The sequence below is a fragment of the Drosophila albomicans genome, chromosome 3 (genome assembly GCF_009650485.2).
Source record: "Drosophila albomicans strain 15112-1751.03 chromosome 3, ASM965048v2, whole genome shotgun sequence".
NCBI lineage: Eukaryota > Metazoa > Arthropoda > Insecta > Diptera > Drosophilidae > Drosophila > Drosophila albomicans.
Genome location: NC_047629.2, coordinates 40,186,355 through 40,197,763, shown reverse-complemented (window position 1 = coordinate 40,197,763; position 11,409 = coordinate 40,186,355). Strand labels below are relative to the sequence as shown.

Genomic DNA, 11,409 nt, shown 5'->3' with positions numbered 1-11,409 from the left:
CATTAACTGACAGAGAACACAACACACTCAGAAATGGCAATTATTGCCTTTTACACACTTCACACACACACACACCGACACACACACACACACTCGGACAAGAGCAAATTGTAAAAGTTTTTAACACACAACAATATCAACAAATAAGTATGCAAAACTTTAGCAACAAACATTTACAACTTACAACCTACCCCATTAACAGAAACTGAAACTGAAACTGAATCTGAAATTGAAATTGAAAAAAAAGGCGAAAAAAACGAGTGTAATGGGAAATTCAAAATGAAAGTTGAAGTGGAGAAATTGCAAGTTGAGGATTGATGATAATGAGTAATCACTTTATGTGTGTGCTGTGTGCATCAAGCATACTATATAAAGCATGTTGTAGGAACAAAAGTGTCAGAAAGAGAGAGAGAAAGAGAGCAATTGAGATAAAGTAAGCAGGGCAGGCCTAAAAAGCGAATTCCAATGAGCTGGTTATGAACAACAACAACAACAAACATCAATGTGCATGCAAATACATATAAATAAATATAAATATATATACATAAACTATAAAGAAACATGATTTTAAACCGAAAAAGAAGAAAAACACAAAAAACAAAAACAAAACAAATCCAAAAACCAAACAAAAACAATTAAATAATGGCATTATAAGTTAAGATAATGGTACATAAGTTTAAAAAACAATGGCAAAGAAATGCTCTAGAGCAACAAAAAAATATATAATACAAATTATAATGAAATAACTGAGAAATAAATAAATTAATTCATAATGATTAATAAACAAATATGAACATTGTTCAAAAACATAAAAACAAACAGAGTTTTTACTTTTATTGTGGGTTGGTTAAAGGGAATGAATCAAGGAAACAATTAAAATTTGGTAAGTATGAAAATAAAAATATTTAAGCTTGAAAAAAATTGTGATTTCGTCAAAAGAAAGGAAATATTCTACCCTCTTTATAGCGAAGTTGACATGCAGCCTATAATAATTTAATTTAATAAATTACAAACTTTTCAAATTTTAAAATGACGCCGAATCTTCATAGGAAATAAGATACGCTGTTTCTAAAGAGGTAAAAAAAAGTAGATGAATAATACTTACCTTGATTTTATTATGCGCCAGATTTTCAATAACAATCTTTATAAAATTTATTCTTATTTGTAAATAGACAAATATTTTTTATGTGACCAATTTTCAAAATCATTCTTTATAAAGTTGGTTTGGGAAATATTTGTATATTAAAAAGAAATAAGATACACTGCTTCTAAAAAAGTTGAAAATTGGGCGAATAATTGGTTTAATAGGACCAAATTTTCAAAATCAATCTTTATTAAACTGATTCTGGAAATATTTGTATTTTAAAGGAAAAAATGACACTGTGTTCAATTTTATTAGAAGCCAAATTATCACCAAAGAGATAATTTTAGAAAATTTTAAATTTGCAATATGCACTGCTTATAAAGTTGAAAGTATATTTGAATCTTATTACTTTCAAATTTTCATAAATATAAATATAATATAAATTTTCTACTGAAAATATATTTCTATTTAAAATAAATGTGATACGATGTTTAAAAAAAGAAATCAAAAGAATACTTTTATATCATTCTTTCTCAAATTTCTAAAATTACACAAATCTTCAAGCAGCTAATTCTGCAGATATATTTTATTCCGCCCACAAAGAATCAGGATTAACAATTAGATTACAAAACAATACCCACATTTATTACATTTTTCGCTAGAAAACAAAAACACAGATTACACTAACATAGAGTAGAGAGTAAAACGAGTATAACAGACTTTGGCCAGACATCCCTTGAGCTTATCTAGCTTTTTTCGACTTGTTGGTCTTCTGCTTCTCATCCCACCACTTGGCATACCATTTGGCACTCCGCTCGGCACTGATATCCGGATCGAAGAGCGGCATATAATCCATGTGAATGGAGGCGCGCAGACGATTGTACATCAGCATGGAGGAAGTGAACGAGGCGATGGAGCGCAGCGAGTAGGGCAAACGATATTTGGTATAGGGAAATGCCAGACGAACGATGAACTCGAGCAGAAAGGCGAGGAAGAAGAACAAAAAATGCGGCAAATACCACCAGCTGGTCTTGACCTTAAAGCGTTCGCCCATCAATGCCATTTTTTGCAAGAAACGCGACACATCGTTGATGCCGGTGTCGTCGGTGACAAAAACTGGCAGACCATTGACCGCTTTGGTGGACACCTTAAGCGCCTTATAGGCACAGATGTGACCCCAGGCCACATTGCCAGCGTAGACCAACTGCTGTTTGCCACCCACGCCAGCGATGCGGGGAAAAACCCAATCTCGTTTCGAGAGATACTCAAAAGTGTCGGTGACAAAGTGCGAATCGCATTCGCCGTACGTCAATGGAGCGCGTATTGCGCTGGTGGCCAAATAATCTAAACAAAGTAGACAAAAAAGATGTGAGTTGTTGATCTGAAACTAGAGAAGGAAGAACTCACCCAACTGGTTGAGCAGCGGTGCTCCATTCGAGTTGAGCACAATGTTCTCGGCTCGCAGTTTGCTCGAAGCGTAGCCCGCAATCAGGAACTCTTTGTCCTGCTCCCATAACTTCGAGCTGTCCAGCGTGGGCGTCTCTGTCTTGGATTCTGTCGAGTTGATGACCGCCGAGAAGGTGCTGCGTCCCTTGAAGGGCACAAAGTTAACCGAGGTGCAGCTGCTGTAGACCAAACGCTTCACATTGTTCTGTATGCAAAGATCCACAACGGCGCGGGTGCCTAAAATTATGAATTTTGTATTAATAATTTAGTATTTGCATGAATTACAAATAGTCAATGTAACAGTAATAAAACATTAAATAAAGTCTTAGCAATTTAAAAACAAATAAGAATACTACAATCGAGTGTGATCGACTGCGACACATCTGCTACACATTTGAAATAAAATCGAAACAGTACAGTCAAAATTTAGCTAATTAATATATTGCAAAAATAATGAAGCATATCAAAAGCTATGTTTTTGGTATATTGTTGTAGTACCATATATACCGTGGAGTGCCAAATTTACCAGATTATCAGCTAAAGCATCTAAGTCCCGCAATAAGAAGACGGTTTTCCCTACACAAAAGGGTTTCTTAAACAAATAAAAAAGCAACAATCGAATGTGCTCGACTGTTAGATACCCTCTACCAATTTTCGATAAAACCGTTATCTACAAATATACTAAATTAACATACCGAGAAAATATAATACACCAAAGGCTTTATTCGGTATAACGATATAGTACTACATTACTGAAAACATATTTTGAATCCAAAAAATTTTTACATAATAGGAAATTAACTTCTAGTCCCAAATTAGACCCACTTTAGATTTACTTTAAAAATAAGTTAACGAAACTAAATTATAACAAAACACGCATACTTGTATTTGAAAAAAGATTAATATTTATTACTTTCGAAGAGTTCATTATAATTTTAGAGCATTCTAATTTGTAAGTATGTTTTCAAAGGCCAAAGCAGCCAGCTCTAGTAAATTTACGCTAGGTTATAAATTAATTTATAGTCTATGCCTTTATTAAATAACTAAATAAATAAATAAGCATGCTTTCAATTTCGTATATACGTTGTATTTGTACTTTTCTTTATTACTCTCTCTATTACATTTTTAAATTGTTTCTACTTCTAGTGTATTTAGTTTTGTTAATTGTAATTTTTAAAATTTATGTTTTTAATATCTTTTGTTTATATTAAACAAACTTAAAGCAGTCTTTTGCAAAGCCATACACAACATAAACAAATTTGAGTCTACAATGTTGTTACTCAATTAAACAAATGCACAAAGGTTAAAAAAAAGTTATTATAATCTTTTTTACTTTTAACTTAAATGCTGTTCAACTTTAATAATCATTTCATTAGTTTTTCTATGCCATTTAACCTAAATGTGTATATTTGTTAGTTCTCAACTTGCTTTCAAACTCACCTTTAATGTTAACCCTTTCGAGTTCGGCATAATTGGGCGGATATGCAATGTCAACCAATGCGGCGCAGTGGAAGACGCTATCAACGCCAGCAAAGACTTTGTGCAAGCTCTCTAGATCACCTCCGATGTCGCCCTCAAAAGTGCGCAACAGCTTCGTCTCCTCGTGTCCAATGTTGTTCTTGTAGGGCACAATGTCCAGCGAGCGTATCTCTTTAATGTTGAGCTCCTTGCGCTGTTCGAGCAATAGCTTAATGATATGCTGACCTAGAAATCCACTGCCGCCCGTAACGAGCACCACATCGCCACCATCGTTGCTGCTCATTGTGTCTAATGTGTGTGGTGTGGTCGCTTTTAAATTGCTAAAATAAAAAGAGTCGAGAAAACACAGTGAGACAGTGGTAATAACAACGGCAAACTATCATCAAACTACCGCCAAACTACAAAGTGCAATGGCTATAAAACAAAACTCTGATGCGCAAGTTGGTCAAGTGAGGGCCATAAAGCATGCCGACGACTGTCGCAAGAGAAGAAGCCACGCTACTTGCCCCCAAACTTCCAACTTCCAACCAATCCAACCAGCAACTTCGTGTAGCCAAAGCAGCTTGCCATGGCGTGCAGAAACCTTCGACGGGGTCACTTTTCTGCTTGTGTCGAATGACTTGCCAGTTTTTATAGCGACTGGCTTACGTGCGGCTTTGTTTTGTTATTATGATAATGAAGACGACGGACGCGCGAAGATGCCCAGATCATCTATTGCTTTTTATGCTTCTTCTATATACATATACCCGATATCATAATAATACCAAGGTGTGATGACTTTGTGTTTAGCACAAATTTACAATTTAGACAGGAAACTTTAGAATCTTAATATGCACAAGTTTTTTACTAATCATCATCTGTTTCTATTTAATATACAGTAGAGACTGGCAAATTAGAACAGCTTTAAAAATGCAAATTTCTGGACAATATTTCTATTTGAAGTATCATTTGCCATGACTTCCATTTTTACTGTATTTTATTTGTTGTACGCGAAACTAAATATGACAATGCAACACACAAATCTTTTTTATATACTTCAATTTCTAAAAGATTCAAATTTCACAGTATTTTACATAATATCTAAGAGGGTATTAAATATTTATCTATGAAATATACCTTTATTTTTTCATTTATAGTAAAAAAACTTAACGCTCTCTAAAAGTATCGAATTTAACTTAAACATTCCTTTTCGAACGCTGACTAAACTTGATAGTTCATGGTGGTAATATTTACTAGAGCATAAATTAAGTATACGTCGTGGTAAATTTGCGTTGAGTACTCTTTGCGCACATTAAGTATACGCAGTAGTAAATTAGTTTTTTGCTACTCTTGGTATAATGATATTTAATTTTCTTATTAGTGACTATTTTCATTTTGAGTACTTGACCCCGACTTTTGTAATTGTTTATTAGTAATGTGCTAACGATTTTTGTATATTTGTAACCTCTGAAGAGGCCTACTAAATGCATTTTTAATGAGTTTCACTTTTAAAATCTTGACACTTTTATTTTTTTGAGACTAATGCTTTTGGATATAAATATAACTTTTACTGCCAAATATTAAGAGCATTAAAAAGAGTTTAGAGTTTAGTTTTCTTGCAGTTTTTAAAGCTTTGTTTTTTGTGTTTCACGAGGCCATGGCCAAATTATTCAACACCTTTTTAGTCGAAAAACACAAAATTCAATTCAAGCGACAAGAAAAAAAAAGAGTTACTGCGCTTGGCTTGACGTTGGGCTAGCTGTGATTACAACATCAACAACAGCAGCCACGGCACAGAGAAACAACAACGATGGCAAAACTAGCATCAGTATAATTACAAGCGAACTGGTTTCCGCGTCTATTACAACATCATCCAACATCAACAACAACAACATCAACATACGACACACGCGTCAAGTGGCTGAGCACTGTGAGTGCCTTTTGAGCTGTCCAATTGGACATTTTGCCATTGATTACTACTTTTGGTGCAATTGACCCGTGTACCGTTACACTACCAATTCGCGAATTATTCAACTCAGCTTACCACAACAAGTCGCGTTTTTCTTTTTGTATTTTCCGTGGCAAACAGTTTGTATTGCTTGCCGCTTTATAACTAACAAAACTGTCTCACGGCTTTGAAGGTTTGAGCGCAAACGAGCTACACAAACAAGCCACCAGCGTTGCCACCTGTCAAACAGTCGTAAATAGCTGCTGCTGGGACAATCGATAGTCGACTATCGTGATATCGATCGTGCACGCATAGCGCGCCTTTATTTGAATATGAAATATGCGCCGTTTTGGTAAAATTCAATTTTTATTCAACAACAATTAAATGAATATGGGCATTAAATAGGCTTAGAGATTACATAAATAGTTGTTTCATCTTAATTTTTTTTTTTGGGTTTTTCTTTTTATATTATCAATTGTGTTAATTACACAGACATTACAATATTTCAATAAGTACAATGGTAATTGTTTTCGTTGCATCCCGCCTCATAAATATATAGTATATATATATGTATACATTATATATATAAAGTAAACGAGAAGTAAAAGGCCGTTGATACAAATGACTTTGGATTAGATTAGGCGCGCTTAAACATTAACAACACATACATACATGGAATACAAAATGGTGTTTAGTACAATTAAAAATTCTGTTCACATTTCTGTTTGGTTTATTACAACATTATTCTGTAAATGTTAATGTTCATGCTCAGTTTACTCATTAGGTTTAATAATATATATATAAGTATGTATGTATGTATGTTTGTTTTGTATATCAATCTGCTTTTTTGTTAAGTACTAGTTGACTTCATGGGTTCCATCTTCATTCATGTGCAATATATAAACATAAATATGTGTAATGTTTAAGATTAATATGTACAACTTTCATATATGTGAAAGTCGCACAAAACTATAAATTAATAATAATTAATAATTATCTAGCAATTCATTTAGTTACAATATACAAAAAACACAGTAATTTTCATTTTATTCTATTGCATTTAGATGCATAATTGGAGTGACATGACGAAATGAAAAACAAATTCTATAATTATAAATTGTCGCGCTATGAACAATATGAATGTTTGATTGTATGTGTATGTGTGTTTATATTAAACTAGTTAGGTGTATATAGCTCTGTATACATACATAAATATGTATATGTATAGTATATATATATATTAATATAGTAGGTATTATGGTATGCTGTCTGTCACAAAGAGCAACTCTCTCAACTAACATTATTTACTTTAACTATTACAAGTACAATTTCATTATCAACTATTATTGTTGTTATTGTTTTGTGTGGTTGCCATATCAACAGACACATACTCTATATATATATAAGTACATATATATAGAATATATATATATCCATGCCATTCAGTACGATAATGCTGATGGTGAGCGTGAACCAACTGTAAAATCTTTATACACCGAAAATACCGAAATCTGCAAAAAATCGAACAAGCACAAAATTATTAAAAATAGTTCATAAATCATACAATTTCATATTCATAGTATAAGTGTTTGTATATAATATATGTAAATGAGATGAGTTGGCCAGTTTAATTGGCAAACTTGCGTCACAGTATAGAAACTGCATAATATGATGTGGGCAATTTGCCAACAACAAAATAAAAACTTGGCATCTATAGAACTTTTCGCTTTTCGCCCGCATGTAGCAGGCAATGTGAAGGGTGCTCAAGGAGCATTGGAATTGAATTGGATTGTTTTCAATGTCAGTAGCTTATCAGTTGAAGCACTCCGCATAACTTTACCTTGTCTTTCAGTTGCTGACACAGTTTCTGGCCATTCATCAGGAGCAGGAGCACATCGTTGAGCCATTGTACACCGATTTCCGCTTGACGTGAATCAAACTGCATTGTTCCCTGATTGTTCAACAGCTGATAGACGGCAATGATGAGCTTGTGGCTTTGCAGATAAAAACTAACAGCCAAATCCTCGGGCAGGTTAGGCACAAGTGATTTCATATTGCGACCTTTGATTAGCTCCTCAATTGGCTTCTTCTTCGGCACCAGCAGGCTATTGCGACCGCGCTGCAGGGCATCCAGAATGTTTCCTATCACATGGAGCACTTCATCCGAGGTTCTAAAGTGTTTGCAAAAATAAGCATTTATAAATAAACCCAATCAGAATCAACAAACGAAAATAACGAACTCACTTGAAGTGATAAGAGTCATCAACGTCGTCAATGTGATTGATTGCTGTTTGTAGATGATTGGCGGCATCCTGAACTTGCTGCAATTTCCAAGGCGAATCGTGGGTGATTGAGGTACGTTGCGTTTGACTTGGCGCCTTGCACAGCTTAAAGCTAATGTCCTGTATAAATAAGGGTATTTCATTAGCCTATATAATTTGAATATGTACATTGTATAGTCTTACCGCCTGCGTAATTGCATCGCCTGTTAGGGTAAGCACCGCTTTTAGCTGATCTGGCGAAACGCTGAGTATAAACTTTTCAGTCTTCTTGCCCTCGTTATCATAAAGCGGTACAGGGAATCTGTGGGCACACTCCTTGAAGTGCGAAGAGGGGGAGTTAGTTCAACATACTTGAGATTACATTGTAAGTACTTACAACCAGAATGGTTCGTAATTGCTTTAATATCGCATGTACTTCTTGTCTCAGCACCCACTCGAATTCAATTTGCTGTCAGCGTATGTGTGTGTTAGTGAATACCATTGGGATGTGGGTTTTGTAGATTGTGGATTGTGGATTGTGGGTTACGGGTTTTTGGGGGTGTGGAGCGTGTATGTGTGTGGGTTGTATTTTTATGTAGCGGAGGCAGCGCCATCCATAGTGTGCAGTATTTTTTTTGTTTTTTTGCGATAACGCCATCGTCGTCGACGTCGCAGCGTCAAACAAAGAGCAAAACGGCACGTTTCATGTACAAATCAATAATATCGGCGTTCGACGCAAGCGAGAGAGAGCAAGAGAGGGAGAGAAAAAGAACAAAACGATCAATAATCAATTGACTCTATGATTAATAGCATTGCATTGTTTTTTTCGGGGAGGATATTGACTGCTTTTAATTGCACACTTACCAAATTTAGAGCCTCCTCTCGCTCCGTGTCAACGACAAGCATTTTCATTGTGCTTTTGGCCTTCTTGCGCGCTGTTATGTATCTCCGTTTGTTTTTGTCACTAATTGCTGCAGCAGCGCTAGCAGCAGCAACGCCAGCAATGTGTAATGAGAGCGCTGTAATGTTATAACATTTGTTTTATATATTATTCTAATGCATTTGCACTATTTTAATGCCCTAGCCACTAACTTAGTAATATTTACTATGCGTTCACTGTTTGCTGTCAACTTTACACACACACGCACACTTACGCAGAGCCACAAACACTAGAGAATAACATTTTGCTGAAATGTTATTAACAGTGCGCACTCATTTTTTTCGGGGAAATCGCCGCTTGTCTTTGACGCAATCAGTGACCTCTTAAATATTGTATTTGCTTACTGTTTGTGGACTAATTTTTTAGGAGTTAAATCTTTGCTAAACAATTGATTTTGTTAGAGACAAGTTTAATAGAATAATAAAATCAGAAACATAAATTCAAATTTAACAGACAGCTCAGCCTAACAACATTTTAACAGTGCTGTAACAGCGCACTGCTGTAATAGACAGACAAATCGATTATCGTGCTACAACTTTGTGTAGCAAGCAAATCAGAATTGTAGTGTATGTCTTTTTGCGATTTATTAAAAAACTGCCCTAATTTGGTAAACAACATCAGAAAACTACATAATCATGTCAAAAGGGTCTATAAATTGATTTTTGCACTTTACATTGTGCAAACTTGCAGCCCTGGTTATCGAGTTATCGACAAGCATTTGATAAACTGCATGTGCGTTATCACGTGAATGACCAAAATCAAGGGCGCACTATATTCAAATTGATGATTGCTGATAGTGGGAAGTATACTTACGTTTGCGCAGGGGAGGAGGCGTTGTGAGCACAGCTGTCTCCGGCACCGAGTTGAGCACATGGTGCTGGAATTGACCGCTTCGTTGTCTGGATAGCGGATGGAATGACCAATTTGTTGTCGGGCTGCAAATTAATGACAAAATGTATACAAATAACACGTTGTTATTTTCTCAATCAATTTAACATTTGGTTTTTTTCTTTTATTGTTGTTGTACACCACAATTTTTCAAGTTTTGCCTTATCATTTTTTTGCGTGTTATTGTTGCTGTTTGATTTCGTCTTGATTTTGATTCAATGTGAAGTGCTAATTGCCATAATACTTTTTGTTGTTGTTGTTGTATTGGCCATTGTGCCGTTTCCCCGCCATGACTCATTTTGCCAGGCAGCGCTGACAGCGCAGTCAACTGCAGCGTCGGCAGCGCATGCTTAGTTTGGTTTTGGGTTACAACAGAATTATCAAAGCGAGATTCGCTTGAACTGCAGTAGCAGCAGTGTAATATGGGATTCCCACAGCCGACACGGGGCGCGTGTCTCAGCACTTTGATAGATAGAGATGGCCATAGTGATGGCATTGACTTTTCGGCTACAATTACAATAGCGCTTATCAAGCTATGCTGACGTTTTACACGCACACACACAAACAAACACGCGCACACACTATCAAACAGACACGCGCATAAATTTTCAAGCATTTATTAAGCTCTTTTGTTTTTGTGGTGGTGGTGTTTTTCATTTGATAAGCCAATGTCAAGAAAAATGAAATATGTACAAACAAACAAAAGTCCCATTTAAGAATTTATGTGACCATAAATTTTATTGGCACGCCAAAGCAGCGGCGGCGGCTTTTTAACACATTCTTGAGCTGCCATAATGCCAAAACAAACATGGCTTTATTGTTCCTATACAAATATGTATATATGCATTTATGTACAAATAACGCTACCTCTGCGGCATTTTGGTTAATAATATGTTACTGCTTTTGGTAGTTGTTGATTATTTTTCTTTTCTTTTTTTTTTTGTTTTTTGCTATTATCAATTGCAAACACTTCACAGACAAAACGCGTATCACGAGGCAAAGCCAAAGCCAAAGCACAACAACACAGCGAAGCACGAGCACGAAGACGAACACGAGCGAAGCGAAGCACGAGCACGAACGTTAGAAGGGTAGAGTGTAGTAGGGTAAAGAGGTGCGAGGTGCGAGGCAGAGGCGGAGGCAGAGTTGTTAGTGGGTGCACATGCGATCAGGTGTAGCTCCAAACTGACTGCCAGCTAGCTATATTATGAGTAACGGCAAGCGCACACAAAAGCCACAAGCAAGCAACTGAACCGACAACGCTAAGACAACGTCGCGCATTGGTCAATGGCAGCGGCAGCAACAACAATATAACACAGTAATGCTCGTAGCAACAGCGACGTAAGCGTCGACGTCGAGGCCAACGTCAGCGTCGCGCGTCGCTTTT

General features: G+C 35.9%; 2 protein-coding genes across 6 annotated transcripts; both read right to left on the bottom strand.

Annotated features, from left to right (window-relative positions):
• Positions 1-1,726: 1,726 nt before the first annotated feature.
• Positions 1,727-6,128, bottom strand: LOC117568928 (3 beta-hydroxysteroid dehydrogenase/Delta 5-->4-isomerase). Its single transcript, XM_034249839.2, has 4 exons — positions 6,033-6,128; positions 3,971-4,329; positions 2,492-2,767; positions 1,727-2,428 (listed from the first exon to the last, which is right to left on the bottom strand). Exons 2-4 carry the CDS (start codon positions 4,290-4,292, stop codon positions 1,827-1,829), a joined length of 1,200 nt encoding a protein of 399 aa, XP_034105730.1. The 5' UTR covers positions 4,293-4,329; positions 6,033-6,128; the 3' UTR covers positions 1,727-1,826.
• A 155-nt stretch (positions 6,129-6,283) lies between these two features.
• Positions 6,284-11,266, bottom strand: LOC117567819 (protein rogdi). Of its 5 annotated transcripts, XM_034248058.2 has the most exons (8): positions 10,893-11,266; positions 9,951-10,072; positions 9,062-9,216; positions 8,595-8,666; positions 8,402-8,533; positions 8,181-8,338; positions 7,777-8,107; positions 6,284-7,447 (listed from the first exon to the last, which is right to left on the bottom strand). In XM_034248058.2, exons 1-8 carry the CDS (start codon positions 10,901-10,903, stop codon positions 7,379-7,381), a joined length of 1,050 nt encoding a protein of 349 aa, XP_034103949.1. In that variant the 5' UTR covers positions 10,904-11,266; the 3' UTR covers positions 6,284-7,378. The 5 variants fall into 5 exon arrangements, with proteins under 5 accessions (XP_034103949.1, XP_051861811.1, XP_051861812.1 ...); XM_052005851.1 differs by lacking the exons at positions 9,951-10,072; positions 10,893-11,266 and adding an exon at positions 9,482-9,587; XM_052005852.1 differs by lacking the exons at positions 9,951-10,072; positions 10,893-11,266 and adding an exon at positions 9,352-9,466.
• Between the last annotated feature and the right edge of the window lie 143 nt (positions 11,267-11,409).